Below are 20,181 nucleotides of genomic sequence, written 5' to 3'. Positions count from 1 at the left end.
GGGGAGGGAATGTTGGGGGTGACTGAGGAGTGAATGGAGGGAAAAGTCCCTTCACAATGCTGAAGGGACAGAAGGGAAGATGTGTTTGGTGGTGGCATCACATTGGAGGTGGCAGAAATGGTGGAGGATGATCCGTTGAATCATCCCTCTGCGACACTCTGGTCTACTTCTCAATCACCCCCAACACCCCTCTCCTTGCTTCTCCACCTTGCCTCGCAAGCGCCGCAGTTTCAACACCTGGCCTTTTACCTCCTCCCTTCCCACTGTCCAGAGCCCCAAACACTCCTTCCATGTGAAGCAGCAATTTACTTGTATTCTTTCAACTCAGCATACCGTCCGTATTCATTGTTCACAATGTAGTCTCCTCTACATTTGGGAGACCAAACACAGATTGGACGACTCCTTTGTGGAATACCTGAATTCAGTCCACAAGTGCAATCCCTGGCTTCCAGTCACCTGTCATTTCAGTTTTGTGCTCTACTCCAACTTTGACCTCTCTGTCCTCGGCCTCCTGTACTGAGTTGAAGAAACTCAACATATGCTCAAGAAACAGCACCTTATCTTTTGATGAGGCACATTACAGCCGTATGGTCTCAACATCGAGTTAAAAAATTTATCATAAACTTTGCTCCCATTTTTTTGGATGGCAGTTGTTGGCTGTGATTCTGCTATTCACACCTAAACCTCCATTAGATGCACCTTTCGTTTCTTTACTTGTCCCATTACGACCTCCTTTTGCCTTGCACCATCGCCCTTTTGTCATTTATCTCCCCTGTCTTCCACCTTACCACCAACCTTCCTCTTATGTTCTCCGCCATTCTTTTCCCACCTCTGTACTTGCTTAAAACTTGTTGCTTTCCCAACCTTATCCAGTTCTGACAAATGGTCATCGACTGGAAACATTAATACTGTTTCTGTCTCAGGTGCCACCTGACCTGCTAAATGTTTCCAGCATTTTTTGTTTTGATTTTTGATTTCCAGCATCCACAGTATTTCACTTTTGCACATTGTGCCGAATTCTCTGTAGATTGTGCCAGAGTGGGAGGCGGGAAGGCTCATATCTGTTATGGATCACCAACTTCAACCACTCCATTGTGGACAGACCAGTTATTTTCTCAGAGGTGGGTGTAGGAAAAATACCAAGATTGAAGTAGAGAAATGGGCTTGTTTACACATCCCACCAGCCCTTCGTCTCAGGGCAGCATTGGATGAAGTCTTGAACTATTCCAGTAGAGAGGGGTACATTTTGCAGGAAAATCCAAGAAGCAGGAAAGTGAGTAAAATAACTTGTACATTAATATAGCGATCTGGAAAATAAAATGTGATACATGGCACAATAATGTAGATTTAACAAAAAAAAACTAGCTGCAGCTGATAGCTGTTTACACAGGCCTGTTCATACCTTTATCACAACACTATTAAATTCTATACCCCAGATATTGACTATCTGGACGACTAAATTAACATTTCCCAGTGAGTCACTTTCCCAACGGCTGTTGTATGGGCTATGATTGCTGCTAATGGAACTTAAATTTTCCTGCACCTTTGAAAGTGTTCAGAGAGGTGCATAATCAGACAGGCACCATGAGAAGCTGCTGCCTTTACTCAGATCTGCAAGCTATTTGCCAGTTATTTTCTCCTCAAAGACACTCTGCTCCAATTCATCAAAAGATACAGAGAAACTCAATTCTGCTTGAAGGGAAACAGCAGTCCTCTAAATGTTCACATAATGCTAAATGTTTTGGAGAGATGCAGTTCTGCATAGGTGAGGATCTCCCTCTCAGTCATCCCTCTTTGCTGTTTTGTTATTTAAATCTCGGGATCTGGAACAGTCTGGGGGCAGAACAGTTAAGGGGCATGGACAGTGGACTCTGAAAATGCACTCTCCTTTCATGAGGTCCTTGGAGTGGAATTTCACCATATTACTGCTAGAAAATCTCTACATAAAATATCCATCTCAAAGTTGTCTTGAGCAGCAATAAACTGTAAAAGACACAGGATCAAGGGAAGATAGAGGCACACTAGCAATCTCCATATTTCTGCCTTTGCATCAATTAAGATATTAAGGCAAAACAGATGACTGCCCTTCCTCTTTCAAGCCAATGATACAACTACATAAAAACGCATCATGTATTTCAAAATCCTTCATGTCATTCAATGACTTTCTGAATGCAAAAATTGCCTGAGGAAATATTGATTGAAGATTGATGGTCACAGCAGCTTATTGAAATCAAAAGCTAATACCAGAACAGATAAGTTAGCTGTCACTTTTTTTTAAAACAACATTGTTCATTCAACAACATTGTGACATCAAGGCCGCATTTGAGTGTGGCATCACGGAGCCCTAGCAAAACTTGAGTCAATGGGAATCAGGGGGAAAACACTCCACTGGTTGGAGTCATACCTAGCACAAAGGAAGATGATTGTGATTGTTGGAGGTCAGTCATCTCAGCTCCAGGACATCACTGCAGGAGTTCATCAGGGTCATGTCCCTCAGCCCACCCATCTTCAGCTGCTTCATCAATGACCTTCCTTCCATCATAGGGTCAGAAATGGGGATGTTTGCTGATGATTATACAAGTGGGGATGTTTGCTGATGATTGTACAATTGTGCGATCAGCACCACTGCGATTCCTCAGACACTGATGCAGTCCATGTCCAAATTCAGCAAGACCTGGACAATATCCAGGCTTGGGCTGACAAGTGGCAAGTAACATTCGTGCCACACAAATGCCAGGCAATGATCATCTCCAACAAGAGAAAATTTAACCATCACCCCATGACATTCAATGGCATTACTATCACTGAATCCCCCGCTATAAACATCTTGGGGATTACCATTGCCCAGAAACTGAACTGGACCTGTCATTTAAATACTGTGGCTACAAGAGCAGGTCAGAGGTTGGGAATCATGCGATGAGTAACTCACCTCCTGACTCCCTAAAGCCTGTCCACCATCTACAAGGCACAAGTGCGATGGAATTCTTCCCACTTGCTTGGATGAGTGCAACAACACTCAAGAAGCTTGACACCATCCAGGACAAAGCAGCCCACTTGACTGGCATCACATCCACAAACATTCACTTTCTCCACCACCGACGCACAGTAGCAGCAGTATGTATCATCTACAAGATGCACTGCAGGAATTCACCACGCCTCCTTATACAGCACCCTCCAAACCTATGACCACTACCATATAGAAGGACAAGGGCAGCAGATGTATGGCAGCATCCCCACCTGGAAGTTCCCCTCCAAGTCACTCACCATCCTGACTTGGAAATACATCGCCGTTCCTCCACTGTCGCTGGGTCAAAATCCTGGAACTCCCTTCCTAAAAGCACTGTGGGTGTACCTACACCACATGGACTGCAGCGGTTCAAGAAGGCAGCGCACCACCACCTTCTCAAGGGCAACTAGGGATGGGCAATAAATGCTAGCCCAGCAAGCGAAGCCCACATCCCATGAATGAATTAAAAAAAAATTAAAACTCAATAGGGAAATCTACACAAAAACACACATTGTAAGCGATTTCGCTGAGGAATACTGGTCAAGAGGTTATCCACTGCTTCTTGTAGAATATTAGCAGGTTGGGATCATAAAGCAAAGCGGTAGAAAAGAACCTACTCTCATTATTTTGCCCGTTTCATTAAGAACACTGTCACAGATGCTTTAAAGATGTTTCCTCAAAGTCACCCACAAACCATGTATTTGTATGTCTGTGTGCATTTTCTTACCCATGAAGTGAGAAATTCAATTTAAAATAATCCAGCAGCAAAACCTTTTTACTTAAAAAAGGGTTAATTTCTTTCACTCTATTGCTCTGGAAGCTACCGAAGATGAAGTTACTAACACATGCACAAACAAGAATTAGTTAAAATTGAAGATAAAACAATACTTATAAACACAAATCAAGATTAGTCCATATTCAGTGCAGGCCTGATACGTTTTGTAGTCAAAGGGTTGCGTTGACTGAAGTGAAGGTCTTGAGGTTGTACAGTCAGCTCTGCAGCTGTGAAGGCTTCCACTGTCAAATTGCTGGAGGTTGCTTTAACAGGTGAGCTTAGTAGTGGAACCAAGATTAACAGGGAGGAGATAAGGTTCCTTACTTCTGTTCTGAAGGTTTAGACGTCTACTTACTTAAAGCAGACGAGTAGCTGCTTTTAGATTCCTTTCTCTAACTCTCCCTGGGATGAAGCCTTTTTTCCCCCCCAAGATGGTTCTCTGTGGATCTGCTGCTTTCTACCCTTTTTTCAATGCTTTTTGCAGGTGAGGCAAGATGGCCACCATTATCATGTGACCTGTATTAGACTACTGAGTCACTTTCCATATAAGGCAAATGGTGATTGCATTACAGCTATCTCAAGTCTCCTTACGCCCAAGAGGGTCAAGGTTTTTCACACCTACAGTGGCTTATCAGCTACTGTCTTTGTGTTTGGAGGAATGCCATCAAGTCCTTGAGTTTCTGTTTATTCTTTTGGAATACTCATTGGATTTTAGATGTACATGTCTGAGGAATGCATCCTTGTCTCCTCAGGAGGTAGGAGAAAGAGGATTGAAATCAATTCTGTCTGGTAGCCTGGAGTAATTTTGAGAACAATCTTTAAACCCAGCTCAAGGTTTTTTAAAATCAAGGGATTTTGCTTGGACAAATTGAATACCTCTTCCGAGAGTAAGCCTTTAGAAGGGGTGTCAAGGCCTTCAAGTTGGTGCGGAGGCAATTTACCAGAATAATACCAGAGATGAGGAATTTCAGTAATGTGAAGAGAAAAGGGAAACTGAGGCTGTTCTCCAGGGAGTGGAAAAGGTGAGGCAGAGATTCAAGTTACGTGTTAAAAAGTTAGGATGGGGTTTGAATAAATATGGAGAAACTTTTCTGACAGAGGACACAGATTTAAGATAATTGGCAATAGAAGCTTTTATGTTTTTGGTTATCAGGTTCACTTTGTCCTGCAAACGATTGCTACGTCCTTGATATTAACACATTAGTTGGTGCTTGAGATAATACAGGCAGGAAGACCGATTAACTGAACAAACACTAGTGGTTTATTGGAACTAAGAACAGTGCACTAACACCATGCATGCTTCTTCAATCACCTCCAGCTCTAGACTTAGCATTCTGCAGGGATCGTTTCCTCCGGGACACCCTGGTCCACACCTCCATCACCTCAACCCCTCCCACGGCACCTTCCCATGCAACCGCAGAAGGTGCAACACCTGCCCTTTTACTTCCCCACTCCTCACCGTCCAAGGGCCCAAACACTCCTTTCAAGTAAAGCAGCATTTCACTTGCACTTCCCTCAATTTAGTCTATTGCATTCGCTGCTCCCAATGCGGTTTCCTCTACATTGGAGAGACAAAACGCAGACTGGGTGACCGCTTTGTGGAATACCTTCGGTCTGTCCGGAAGCATGACCCAGACCTCCCTGTCACTTGCCATTTCAACACTCCACCCTGCTCTCATGCCTACATGTCCGTCCTTGGCCTGCTGCATTGTTCCAGTGAAGCTCAATGCAAACTGGAGGAACAGCACCTCATCTCCTGACTAGGCACTTTACAGCCTTCCGGACTGAATATTGAGTTCAACAATTTTAGATCATGAACTCTCTCCTCCATCCCCACCCCCTTTCCAATCCCCCTTTTTTCCAATAATTTATATAGATTTTTCTTTTTCCACCTATTTTCATTATTTTTAAATGTATTTCCATCCATTGTTTTATCTCTACCTTTTAGCCTATTTTGATCCCTTTCCCCCACCCCACCCCCACTAGGGCTATCTGTACCTTGCTTGTCCTGCTTTCTACCCTTAATGTCACCTATTAGCACATTCCTTAGATAATATCACCACCTTCAACACCTCTTTGTCCTTTTGTCTATGACATCTTTTGGCTATCTCCACCTATCACTGGCCCTCTATCCAGCTCTACCTGTTCCAACCCCCCTTAAAGCAGCTTATATTTCACCTCTTTTCTATTTTTCCTTAGTTCTGTTGAAGAGTCACACGGACTCAAAACGTTAACTGTGTTCCTCTCCGCAGATGCTGTCAGACCTGCTGAGTTTTTCCAGGTATTTTTATTTTTGTTCTAGACTTATTGTTACCCAAGAAGCCTGCGCTGTGTAGTGATTGGTCAATACAATCACATGGTCAACTAACTACATTCTCTTAAAGGTACATAGCATTCTACTTTACCACAGAAGCTTATGAGAGAAAACAGGAAAAATTATTTATGTCATGAGTCGTTGTGATCTGGAATGTAGATGAATGATGTAAACCGATTCAACAATATTACAAGGGCAATGGATATATCCCTGAAAAGGAAAATTTTGAAAGGCTAAAGGGAAAGCGATGGGGAGTAACTCTTTCAAATTGAAAACACAGGCACAATGGGGCAAATGGTATCCTTATTTGCTATATGATTCCATGATCTTGGCTCCCTACATCTCTAACCTACTCCAGCCATACCAGCATACCCACCAGCTCAGGTCTATGTTCTTCTAATTCCAGCCTTGTAAATGTCCTCTCTCCTTGCCCACCTTCGACAGTCATACTTTCACTCACCTTAACCCCACTTGCTGGAATTTCTTTACAAAACCACTCCACCATCCTCTCCTTTCCTTGAATTCGAGCTCTGAACAAGCTTTTGGTCACCTTTCTAATCTTGTGTTCTCTGGGGTCTTGTTTTATTTAAGACCTCACTGAAGTACTTTGAAATATTCATCTACATTAAAGATACTGGGCTGGATTTTCAACTCCCAATGGAGGTGCAAATCAGATCATAAAAAGCTGAACTTCGTTCTTCTTAGCTGGCAAAACAAGTTTCCTGTTCCTTCCCAGGTCCACATCATTTTTGTGTGGCCTTTTGGCAGGTCAGGAGGGCCTCAGATGCAAAATGCACACGCACCTCTTTTGAAGTTCCCATTGAAAACCACAGGAAAAGTGTATTTACTCCCACATACTATTTTCATGTAGTGTGTGTTTTGTAAGCTGGAAACACACACCTTCTTGGAAAGTTCATGACCACAGGGAGAAGTCTGCTAACAAGCCTAGAACATTCTGAAAGATAAGTGTAAAATGTTCTGACAGGTTCAGATGTCACTATTAGATGTTGTGTTGTAATGTAGATGTATTTTTAATGCAGTGATTCATCATAGCATTTGTCCTGCAAAGGCAGGCTGACCCTTACATTGACCAGTACTGTGTAATTGTTGCCATGCATTACAATGCCTATCCAATTGTGAAAAGTGCCTTACCACATTAAAAATGTAACAAAAAAGTCCTGTCAGCCCCTGCTGTCACCTTTTGTGCTATAATTTAAATTGACTTGCAGCTCTGGCTGTTAAAAAAAACTGCTTTGAAGAAAATCTCTGCACCTGCTCCATTGATTGACAGGCATTCTGCTTTGAAATAAAAATGCAATACCATTCTGTTCTGTCAGCTTCAGGCAATGTAGCTCAAAGCTTTTGTTATGACAGCTGTGGCCATTATGAATGCTTGGCCGGGTCTCAAAAGCTACTAATGGCTTCAGCTCAGCAGGTGGTCCATTGACCCAGAAATGATTGAAAATTTTCAGAGGCTATAAAAACAGAGTGTAACTTCCATGCGATTTCTTGTTTGTTTACAAACCACATGGACACTTAGAGGATTACAATTTATTTTTACACTGGAGTGGTTTTTATTTTCTTTCCAGTATCAGTGGTGGTGTGTTTGAATTAAAGGTTTTATTAGATTATTAGAGGTTTAATTTTTTCCACTGATTTTAAAATAATTCCCATTGCTCTTCCATAGCTCCTGAGGACAGTACATAGTGCATACTGGGTGAGTAGCTATGGAGGATACATGAGGAGGTATGGGTGTCTGAGGTGGCATAGGCATGGGTGGGGATGAGGGGGCATGGAGGTGGCATAGACAATCTGAGGCATCACAGGGTGGCATTTGCGATCTGTGAGGACATGGGTAGCATGGGAGGGGGTGAGGGTTGGGGTTTAGAGAGCCTTCAAATAATATTTGGAGCTGGGCTGCAGTGTAAGAAAACCAAGGTGAGCCTTCTAACCAACCCACCTCCTATCCAGACTCATGCACTCTATCAGGGCTCACAAAATGCGCTGTGAACTCAACCTCTGTGTGAAAGAACCAAAGTCCTGGGCAAAGTCACACTTAGGACGGGTGTGCATGAGCCCACACGAAAGTCCGGGCCACTATATTTATGTTGCTTATGTTGGGAAAACCCAACTGGCAAAGTGAACTCAAAGTTGTGTATGTGGACTTTCAAAAGAACCATGGATTAGGCTTGTTAGCAGAATTGAAGTCAATAGTAGAAAAGGTGCAGTAGCAGCATAGATACTAAATTGGCTAAGGGATAGGAAACAGAGTTGTGGCTGCTTTTCATTCTGGAGGGATGTATACAGTGGAGCTCTCCGAAGATCAGTACAAGGATCACTGCTGCTTTGATATACATTAATCACTTGGACTTGGGGTACATGCCACAATGATGAAAATTGGAGATGGCATGAAATTTGGAAGTGGAGTAAAGGGTGAGGAAGATAGAAATTGGCTTCAAAAGGATGTAGTCAGGCTGATGCGAGTGGGTGGGCACATGGCAGTTGAAATTTGACTAATATGTGTGAGGGGATACATTTTGATAGGAAGAATGAGAGAGGTAACATATGCCAAATGGTACAATTTTAAAGGAGATGCACAGTGACCTGGGGATGTTTTTCCATAATTTTGATGGTGGCAGAACAGGTTAACAAAGCAGTTGATAAAACATATGGAATCCTGGGCTTCATAAGTAAAGGCAGAGAGTAATGCTAAACCTGTATTAAATATTAGTTTGCCACCTACTGGTGTGTATTTCCAATTCTGGGCATTGCACTTTAGGAAGGATGTGAAGGCTTTGAAGAGGGTACAGGAGAGATTTAATGGAAGGGTTCCAGGAATAAAGAGATTACACTTAAACTAGAGAAGCTGGGGCTGGAGATAAACTGGAGAAGCCGGGACTGTTCTCCTTAAGGGCTAAGGCAATATTTGATATTGATGTTTAAAATCATAATGAGCTGAGATAAAGTAAATACAGAGAAACTATTTTCAGCGACTGAGGGGTCAATAAACAGAGAGCACATATTTAAGGTGATTGGCAAAAGAACCAAAATTGACATGGTGAAAATTTTTTTTACACAATAAATAGTTGGGGTCTGGTAAGGTAATAGGACGCTGGATACATATTCACTAGTAGCTTTCAAAGAGGAACAGGATAAATACTCGAAAGGGAAAAAAATTGCAGGGATATGAAGGAAAAAGCAAGGGACTGGAACTAAGCGAATTGCTTTTTGCTTTGCAAAATTGATGGGCCGAATGGTCTCCTTCCCTGCTGTACTGTTCTATGATTCAAATAGAAGAACACAACATTAATATTTGGAGTTTCTGCTTTCTGCCTATATTGCAGCAAGCTTATGGATATTTTGAGCATGAAAATGGCAATTAAACTACAGTATATGACGTGGCTGCACTTGGTTGGAAGAAAAAAGTACATTCTTCAGAGGAGGAAATGAACATTCCGAGAATGCTCTTTGTATTTCTGATTAATTTGACCCAGCAGCAAGTTACTCTTCTGTGCATCTGCTAAAAACAACATTATGGTACACTGCAGTCAAGACAAGCAGTAAAACAGAACAAACTGAAAAAGGTTTCATTTTCAGATACAGAGCAAAATAAAACAACCTTGGACCTCTACTAATGAAAGACGAATGTAGAGAAAGAATCTCAGCATTACCCACTCTATCAATCATCCATGAAATTCACAAGCTTTTTACAGAGCTCATGTTTTTGTTTGCTCAGCATTTGCCAACAGTCAACACAAATGGACTCAAGTTCAATTAGTGTAAATTGCACAATACAGTTTATTTTCATGGTTGCAAGCGCACAAACAACGGAGAGCTTTTCTGTATCAAAAAATTAACATTTGTGTTTGGATTGCAAGAGTGCACAGTATCTAATCAAACATGCAAGAATCAAGGTCCAAGAATTCCTCAATCCGTCAATCCTGTGCTTCTGGAGGCAGCGACTCAGACCATGTATTACAGGTGTTATGCCCAACTGAGAAAGCCCAGACCATTAGCACAACCTGGCTATAAATAGTTAGCACAGTCGATTGTGACCTAGCCTCTAATCTAACTATCCTCACCTCCAAACACACACACAAGCCCATTCGAACATAAAACCTAGAAGCTGGAGTAGGAGTACCTTTTGGACCTTCGAGCCTGCTCCACCATTCAATAAGATCATGGTTAGGCTGGTCGTGGTCTCAATTCCCCTTTCCTCTGTGCAACCCATAACTTTTGACTCCCTTGTCCACCAAAAATCTATCTAACTCAGCCTTGAATAAATTTAAAGACCCAGTCTCCACTGACTTCTGGGGAAGAGAATTCTGCACCCTAATAACTCTCCAAGAGAAAAACATTCTCCTCATCTCTGTCCTAAAAGGGGGAAGCTCTTATTCTTAAACTATGTCCCCTAGCTCTCGTTTCCCCCCACAGGAGGAATTATCCTCCAGGTATCCACCTTATAAAAGCCCCTCAGGATCTTATATGTTTCAATAAGATCGCCTCTCATTCGTCTAAACTCCAATGGGTATAGGCCCAAACTGTCCATCCTTTCTTCATAAGGTAAGCCCTTCATCCCAGGAATGAGTCAAGTGCGCCTTCTCTGAATGCTTCCAAAGCAATTATATCTTTTTTCAAACAAGGTGACCAAAACTACACAGTGCTCCAGAAATGGTCTCACCAAGACCCTGTACAGCTGCAGTGAAACTTTCCCACTTCTATATTCCATTCCTCTTGCAATAAATGCCAACATTTCCTTTGCCTTCCTGATCACTTGCTGTACTTGCATACTAACTTTATGTGATTCATGTACCAGGACACCCAGATTCCTCTGTAGCACCAAGTTCTGCAATCTCTCTCCATTTAAATAGTATACTGCTTTTCTATTCTTCCTGCCAAAATGGAGATGTTCATTTACTCACATTATACCTCACTTGCAAAACTTTTGCCCACCCACTTAAGCTGTCTATATATCCCTTTGCAGACTCTCTACCTCCTCTTGACAACTTATTTTCCTACATATCTTGGTGTCATCAGCAAATTTAGCTACCATACATTCAGTCCCTTCATCCAAGTCATTGATATAGATTGTAAATAGTCGAGGCCCCAGCACTGATCCCTGTGGCATTCCACCAGCAACAGCTTGCCAATCCAAAAAATACCCATCCCTACTCTCTGCTTCCTGTTGGCAAGCCAATCCTTCATTCATGCTAATATGTTACCCCCTACATCATGTGGCACCTTATCAAATGCCTTTTGGAAATCCAAATACATCACATCTACTGGTTTGCTTTATCCACCTTGAATGTTACTTCGTCAAAAAACACGATTTCACTTTCAAAAAGCCATGTTGGCTCTGCCTAAACACATTGTGATTTTCTAAGTACCCTGCTATAACCTCCCTAATAATGGATTCTAGCACTTTCCCCATGACAGAGGTTAGGCTAACTGGTCTATAGTTTCTTATTTTCTGCCTCCCTCCTATAAAGGTATTACACTAGCTATTTTCCAATCTGTTAGGACCCTTCCAGAATTTAAGGAAGTTTGGAAGATTATAACCAATGCATCTACTATCTGTGCCACCACTTCTTTTAAGACCCTAGGATGCAAGCCATCTGGTTCTGGGGACTTGTTAGTCTTTAGGTCTAATAGTTTTCCAGCACTTTTGTCCTGATGATGGTGATTGTTTTAAGTTCTTCCCTCCTTTTCACCTCTTGATTTTCAAAGACCTTTGGGAAGTTGTCAAAGTCTTCTACCGTAAAGACTGACACAAAATACCTGTTCAACACCTCTGCCATTTTTTTGTTCTCCATTATCAATTCCCCAGACTCACTCTCTTGAGGACCAACACTAGCTTTAGTTAGTTTTTCCTATTCAAATACTTGTGGCAACTCTTGCTATCTGTTTTTATATTACTAGCTAGCTTTCTGCCTCTTTATTATATTTTTAGTCATTCTTTGATGGTTCTTAAAATCTGTCCAATCCTCTGAACTACCACTAATCTTTGCAGCTTTGTACATTCTTTCAATTTAACACTATCCTTGACTTTCTTATTCAGCCATTGATGATGCATCCTTCTCAAAGAGTCTTTCTTACTCACTGTGATAAATCTTTGCTGTAAGTTATTAAATATCTCTTTAAAAGTCTGCCACTGCAACTCTACTGCCCTACCTTTTAACCTAGTTTCCCAGTTCACCTTAGGCGGCTGTCTTTGTACCCTCTCACAGTTACTTTTATTTAGGTTTAAAACACAAGTCATGGACCCACACTTTTTGCTTTCAAACTGAACCTGACATTCTATAACGTTGTGATTGCTGTCACTTAGTGGCTCCTTTGCTTCGAGATTACTGATTAACCCTGTCTCATTGCACATTACCTGGTCAAGGTTAGAATGCTCCCTGGTTGGCTCTAGAACATATTACTCTAAGAAACTGTCCCGAAAACACTATGAACGCTTTTTCTGGCTACCTTTGCCAATCTGATTCTCCCAATCTATATGTAGATTAAAGTCACCCATGATTATTTCGGTACCTTTCTTAAGTCTTAATTTATTACTTCCTGGATGCTCTGTCCTACAGTGTAACTACTGTCAGAGGGCCTATAAACTACTCCCACAAGTAAACTCTTAGCTTTACTATTTCTTAGCTCTATCCAACCTGATTCTATATCCTGATCGTTCATGCTAAAATTCTATTTCAGGGCTGATCTAATGCCATCCTTAATTAACAGAGCTATCCTGCACCTCCTCCGAGATTCCTGTCATTCTGGTATGTCAAATACTGTTCAACATTTAAGTCCCAGCCTTCGTCACCTTTCAACCATGTTCTGTAATGCCTGTCAGGTTGTACATATCTATCTCAAATTGTGCTAACAATTCATCCTTTTTGTTACAAATGTTGTGTGCATTCAGGTACAGGGCCTTAAACTCGTTTTTTTTGCATTTTTGTGATCTCTGGTCTTATCTGCTGGTGCGCTCTTACGATTGTGTGTTCTGTCCCTTTCTGCCACTCTCGGGTAATCATTACCTAAATTGCTGCCCTGTTCCATTACTTTGCTGTTTCCTTTAATTTACTATATTTCCTCTCACGTAATCCCTTCCCCACCATTTAGCTGAAAGCCCTAACGCACTAGTTAAAACAGTCACCAGAACAGCAATTTGTTCAGGTGTAGACCGTCCCAACGGTACAGCTCCCACTTTCCCCAGTAGTGGTGCCAGCTCTCCATTAATCAAAACCAATTTCTCGCACACTAATCTTTGAGCCACCCATTCATCTCTCTAATCTCATTTACCCTATGCCAATTTGCTCATGGCTCAGGTAATAATACAAAGATTATTACCCTTGAGGTTCTGCTTTTTAATTTAGCCCCCAATTGCCATTACTCCCTCAACAGAACCTCTTTCCTAGTCCTGCCTATATGGTTGATACCTACGTGGATCATGACGATTGGATCTGCCCCCTCCCACTGCAAGTTCCTCTCCAGCTCAGCACATATGTCCCAAACCCTGACACCAGGCAGGCAACACAGCCATCTGGGCTCTAACTCTATCAGTTGCAGAGACATGTGTCAATCCTCCTAACTATACTGTTCCCTACTACCACTACATTCCTATTTACTACTTCTACTTGAATGGCTTCCAGTACCATGGTGCCCTGGTCAGTTAGTTAATCCACCCTGCAGCCCTCGATCTCATACAAACAAGCTGAAAGAATCTCAAACCTGTTGGGACAATTGCAAGGGTTGAGGCTCCTGCACTCCTGCCTTCTGAGTCCCCTTATCTACCTCACTTGCAGTCACACCCTCTTGTCTCTGACCACTTACCAAATCAGAAGACCCTATCCTAAGCGGTGTGACCGCCCCCTGGTACCAGTAGCCAGGTAACTTTCCCCCTCCCGATGTATCACAGTGTCTGTAGCTCAGCCTCCAGCTCTGTGACTCTGAGCCGAAGCTCCTCAAGCCGCAGATACTTACTGCAGACGTGTTTGTCCTGGATCACTCTGGTGTCCAGGATCCCCACATTCTGCAGTCACAACACATCACCTGCCCTGCCATCCCTAATGTGCTTTAATTAACTAATTATTTAATTTAATTATTTATTTTCCTTTTTTAAAATTGTATTTAGTGCCTCTCCTTACCACAACTTACTGTACCAATTTAAAGCTTAGTAACAGAATAGAACTTTACCAATTAAAATAAAATATTTAAAAATTTACATTTTTTTCTAATTTCCAGCTATTTACTCACTCTCCCAAAGAGCAGTTATTCACCAACCAATCAACTTATTGCCTGCCTGTGATATCTCTGTTAACAGTTTTTTTTGAACAAAAACTCCCAGCTCTCACTGTTTTTTGTCAAAGTCTCGCTGTTTTAACCTCTCTCTCCTGGCATCTCGCTGTTTTAATGTTTCTCTCCTGATGTCTCACTATTTTAACCTATCTCTCCCGAAGCCTCGCTGTTTTAACCTCTCCCGAAGTCTCGCTATTTTTATCCTGACCATTGTACCACTTAAGGAAGACAGCAGCATAGTGGTAAGGTCACTGGACTGGTAATCCAGAGGCCCAGGAATAATAGTCTGCGGTCAAGGGTTCAAATCTAACCGAGGAATGTAAATTCAGTTAATAAAATCTGGAACTGAAAGCTAGTCTCAGTAATGGTGACCATGTAACTATCACCAATTATCACAAAAACCCATCTGGTTAACCAATGTCCTTTAGGAAAGTAATTCTGGTATCCTTACCTAGTCTGGCCTACAAGTGACTTCAGATCCACAGCAATGTGGTTGACTCTTAATTGCCCTCTGAAATGGCCACTAAGTTCAAGGGCAATTAGGGATGGTCAACAAATGCTGGTTCTGCCAGCGATGCCTATATCCCATGAAAGAAAAAAAACTTCCACTCAAACTGAGATAAACTGAGCGCAGACCAACCTAGCCTCTTCCGACTTCTATGGTACAGTTACACTCCACATCATGAATGCATCCTACGGCCAGAGAAAATAGGCTCATATCTAAGAACTTTTAAGCACAGGTGCATCATCAAATATTTAGCCTTCATCACTACCCTAAAACATATTAGAATAAAATGATCTCGACTTACCGGTCATTATCTGGGTTCCTCAGTGACGGTAGTATCTGGCGGAAGCTGGTGTTACGATCAAGCTTCGGTTGGCTCTTCGTTCGTTTGATAGAGCCCTTTAATCGTTTGCTGAAAAAACCCTATAACAAAAGGAAAAACAAAAAATAACTATTAGTTGCAGGTAAGTCAAAGCAAAGCTGATCTATGAAGGACAAAATGAAGATTAGGAATAAACTAGATGAGTAGTAGTCAAACATATTCCAAGAACAAAATTAAAATAACCAACATGAATATTCTGCATTCAACCCTCCAGACATGAGGCCACTAACTTATTCACATTTCTCAAACACTGAAACTTTTAGAAATGATAAAAATTGCATATGCTGAAATAAGAAGTGATCCAATTAAAAATGATGAATAGTTATTACACTATATTCCAAAAAAATATTAAATGTATTTTACAAAGTAACAAAAACTAAACTGGAATAGCTGATGCTGAGAGCAATCCTTTGAGTCAGAAATTATATGCAATTTACACAAGTAACAAGAATTGGGTTGAGAAAAGAGACAGTACTTGTGTTATAATCACCAGAATTTCTCCTGGTGATTGCCTAAATATAAGAATGTGGATTTCTTTTTGTATTAGTTTTCCATCCTTACAAGGTTCAGGCCCATATAAAGGTGTCCTTCACTTGTAGATTGAAGAGGTTGAATTGAAAACTGTGCATAGGAAGTATCTGGATCAGTGTTATTTGTGTGTGTGGTGGTTTCTAGTTTCAAGTGGATTCCAGGAAACCACCAGCAACACCAAAACAGCACCAAAACCTTCTCCAAAAAACTGATCTGGAAAAGCTGATGCTGAGAGAAATCCTTTGAGTCAGAAATTATATGCAATTTACACAAGTAACAAGAATTGGGTTGAGAAAAGAGACAGTACTTGTGTTATAATCACCAGAATTTCTCCTGGTGATTGCCTAAATATAAGAATGTGGATTTCTTTTTGTATTAGTTTTCCATCCTTACAAGGTTCAGGCCAATATAAAGGTGTCCTTCACTTGTAGATTGAAGAGGTTGAATTGAAAACTGTGCATAGGAAGTATCTGGATCAGTGTTATTTGTGTGTGTGGTGGTTTCTAGTTTCAAGTGGATTCCAGGAAACCACCAGCAACACCAAAACAGCAGCAAAACCTTCTCCAATGTCAGCAGAAAGTCCACACATGCCAGTGATGGAAAATGCTACCTTGCTGACCTAGATGCACAGACATAGTATTCAGCACTAAGATAAAAGCAAAAAACTGCGGATTCTGGAAATCCAAAACAAAAATAAAAATACCTGGAAAAACTCAGCAGGTCTGACAGCATCTGTGGAGAGGAACACAGTTAACGTTTCGAGTCCGTATGTTCTGTTGAAGAGTCATACAGACTTGAAACGTTAACTGTGTTCCTCTCCGCAGATGCTGTCAGACCTGCTGAACTTTTCCAGGTATTTTTATTTTTGTATAGTATTCAGCATGCTGATTACTACAATGGTGACATGCTTCACAAAGTCAATTGTTTACGTTTACCAATACTGGTGCAGGGAAGAAAAAGCAAACTGGGCGACCGCTTTGCAGAACACCTGCGGTCTGTCCGCAAGAAAGACCCAAACCTCCCTGTCGCTTGCCATTTTAACACTCCACCCTGTTCTCTTGCCCACATGTCTGTCCTTGGCTTGCTGCACTGTTCCAGTGAAGCCCAACGCAAACTGGAGGAACAGCACCTCATCTTCCGACTAGGCACTTTACAGCCTTCTGGGCTGAATATTGAATTCAACAACTTTAGATCTTAAACTCCCTCCCCCCATCTCCACCCCGTTTCTTCCCCCTCCCTTTTGTTTTTTTCAATAATTTATATAGATTTTTCTTTTCCCACCTATTTCCATTATTTTTAAATCTACAACTAATACCTTGTCAGTCTTTCCACCCCACCCCCACTAGAGCTGTACCTTGAGTGTCCTGCCATCCATTCTTAATTAGCACTTTTCTTAGATAATATCACCACCTTCAACACCTCTTTGATCCTTTTGTCTGTGACATCTTTTGATTATCTGCTCCTATCACTGCTTGCTTGTCCCTACAACCACCCCACCCTCAACTTCTCTCCCCCCGCCCCCCACCTTAAACCAGCTTATATTTCACCCCTCTCCTAACTATACTCAGTTCTGTTGAAGGGTCATGTGGACTCGAAACGTCGACTCTTTTCTTCTCCACCGATGCTGCCAGACCTGCTGAGTTTTTCCAGGTAATTCTGTTTTTGTTTTGGATTTCCAGCATCCGCAGTAGTTTTTTGTTTTTAGCTCTTATTGAATCTGCTTCTACCACCCTTTCAGGTTGTGCATTCCAGTTCATAACAACTTAGTCCCTTCAGCTCTAGTTCTTTTACCAATTACCTTAAATTTATGTGCTATGGTGACTGAACCTCCTTATTTATCCAGCAACATCCTTCAAGGCTTTGAACACTCATATCAAATCTGCCTAATGTTTCTGCTGTAAGAAGAACCCCAGTTTCTCCAGTTGCTCCAAGTAACTGAAGTCTTTTATCTCTGATATTCCAATAAAGTTCTTTTGTATCTCTAAGAGTCCATGACATCATTACTAAAGTAAAGTACCCAGACATGGACTCAATATGTTAGCTGGGACTGAACCAGTGTCTTAAAACTGTTTAGCCGAACTTTCTTGCTTTTAGACTCTATGCCTCTATTTATAAAGTCAAGGATCTCATATGCCTTTTTAACAGCCATCTCAATTTGTTCTATTACCCTCAAAGACTTGCTTATGTACATCCCAAGGCGTCTGTTCCTGGACCCCTTTAAAATTGTGCCAATTAGTTTATATTGCCACCTTTCATTTTTTCTACTAAAATTAATCACTTCATATTTCCAAGTCAAATTTTATTTGCCATGTGTCTGTTCATTTCACCAGTCTGTCCATGCTTTTTTTAAATTCATTCATGGAATGTGGGCTTTGTGGCTAGCCCAGCATTTATTGCCCATCCCCAGTTGCCCTTGAGATGGTGGTGAGCTGCCTTCTTGAACCGCTGCAGTCCATTTGGTGTAGGCACACCCACAGTGCTGCCAGGAAAGAAGTTCCAGGATTTTTACCCAGCGGCAGTGAAGGAACGTCGATATATTTCCAAGTCAGGATGATGAGTGATTTGGAGAGGAGCTTCCAGGTGGTGGTGTTCCCAATATATCTGCTGCCCTTGTCCTTCTCGATGGTAGTGGTCATGAGTTCAGAAGGTGCTGTCTAAGGAGCCTTGGTCAACTCCTGCAGTGCATCTTGTAGATGGTGCACACTGCTGCTGCTGTGCGTTGGTGATGGAGGGAGTGAATGTTTGTGGATCTGGTGCCAATCAAGTGGGCTGCTTTGTCCTAGATGATGTCAAGCTTCTTGAGTGTTGTGGGAGCGGCACTCATCTAGGCAAGTGGGGAGTATTCCATCACGCTCCTGACTTGTGCCTTGTAGATGGTGGACAGGCTTTGTGGGGTCAGGTGGTGAGTTACTTGTCGCAGGATTCTTAGCCTCTGACCTGCTCTTGTAGCTACAATATTTATATGGCTAGTGCAGTTCAGCTTCTGGTTAATGGTAACCCCCAGGATGCTGATGGTGGTGGATTCAGATTCAGTGATGGTAATGCCATTGAACGTCATGGGGCAATGGTTAGGTTCTCTCTTGTTGGAGGTGGTCATTGCCTGGCACTTGTGTGGTATGAATCTTACTTGCCACTTGTCAGCCCAAGCCTGGATATTGTCCAGGGCTTGCTGCATTTGGACATGGACTGCTTAAGTATCTGAGGAGTCGTGAATGGTGAACATTGTGCACTCATCAGTGAACATCCCCACCTCTGACCTTATGATGGAAGGAAAGTCATTGATGAAGCAGCTAAAGATGGATTGGCCGAGGACACTACCCTGAGGAACTCCTGCAGTGATGTCCTGGAGCTGAGATGATTGACCGCCAACAACCACAACCATCTTCCTTTGTGCTAGGTATAAATCCAACCAGCAGAGAGTTTTTCTGCTGATTCCCATCGACTCCAGCTTTGCTAGGGTCCCTTGATGCCACACACTGTCAAATGCGGCCTTGATGTCAAGGGCAGTCACTCTCACCTCAGGAGTTCAGCTCCACTGTCCATGTTTGAACCAAGACTGTAATGAGGTCAGGAGCTGAGTGGCCTTGGCGAAATCTAAACTGGGCGTCAGTGAGCAGGTTATTGCTGAGCAAGTGCCACTTGGTAGCACTGTTGATGACCCCTTCCATTACTTTACTGATGATGGAGAGTAGACTGATGGGGCGGTAATTGGCCGAATTAGATTTGTCCTGCTTTTTGTGTACAGGACATACCTGGGCAATTTTCCACATAGCCGGATAGATGCCGTGTTGTAACTGTACTGGAATAGTTTGGCTAGGGGTGCGGCGCGTTCTGGAGCACAAGTCTTCAGTACTATTGCCAGAATATTGTCAGGGCCCATAGCTTTTGCACTATCCAGTGCCTCCAGCTGTTTCTTGATATCACGTGGAGTGAATCGAATTGGCTGAAGACTGGCATCTGTGATGCTGGGGACCTTGGGAGGAGGCCAAGATGGATCATCTGCTCGGCACTTCTGGCTAAAGATTGTAGCAAATGCTTCAGGCTTATCTTTTGCACTGATGTGCTGGGCTCTCCCATCATTGAGGATGGGGATATTTGTGGAGCCTCCTCCTCCAGTGAGTTCTTTAATTGTCCACCACCATTCACGACTGGAAGAGGCACGACTGCAGAGCTTGGATCTGATCCATTGGTTGTGATCGCTTAACTCTGTCTATCACTTGCTGCTTAGGCTATTTGGCATGCAAGTAGTCCTGTGTTATAGCTTCACCAGGTTGACACCTCATTTTTAGGTATGCATGGTGCTGCTCCTGGTATGCCCTCCTGCACTCTTCATTGAAGCACGGTTGATTCCCTAACTTGATTGTAATGGTAGAGTGGGGGA

The 20,181-nt window shown here is 42.3% G+C and overlaps 1 protein-coding gene across 7 annotated transcripts in view; it reads right to left on the bottom strand.

Moving 5' to 3' along the window:
* rasal2 (RAS protein activator like 2) overlaps positions 1–20,181 on the bottom strand; it is a 392,247-nt gene that overhangs the window by 85,197 nt on the left and 286,869 nt on the right. For all 7 annotated transcript variants that reach the window (XM_078561546.1, XM_078561543.1, XM_078561542.1 and 4 more), the window contains one exon: positions 15,192–15,310. In XM_078561546.1, coding sequence (XP_078417672.1) covers positions 15,192–15,310 — 119 coding nt within the window. The remainder of the gene's footprint in view (positions 1–15,191; positions 15,311–20,181) is intronic.

The sequence above is a fragment of the Cetorhinus maximus genome, chromosome 17, assembly GCF_964194155.1.
Source record: "Cetorhinus maximus chromosome 17, sCetMax3.hap1.1, whole genome shotgun sequence".
Lineage (NCBI taxonomy): Eukaryota > Metazoa > Chordata > Chondrichthyes > Lamniformes > Cetorhinidae > Cetorhinus > Cetorhinus maximus.
The sequence above is the reverse complement of the archived record's forward strand: the minus strand, read 5'-3'. Positions and strand labels throughout refer to the sequence as shown.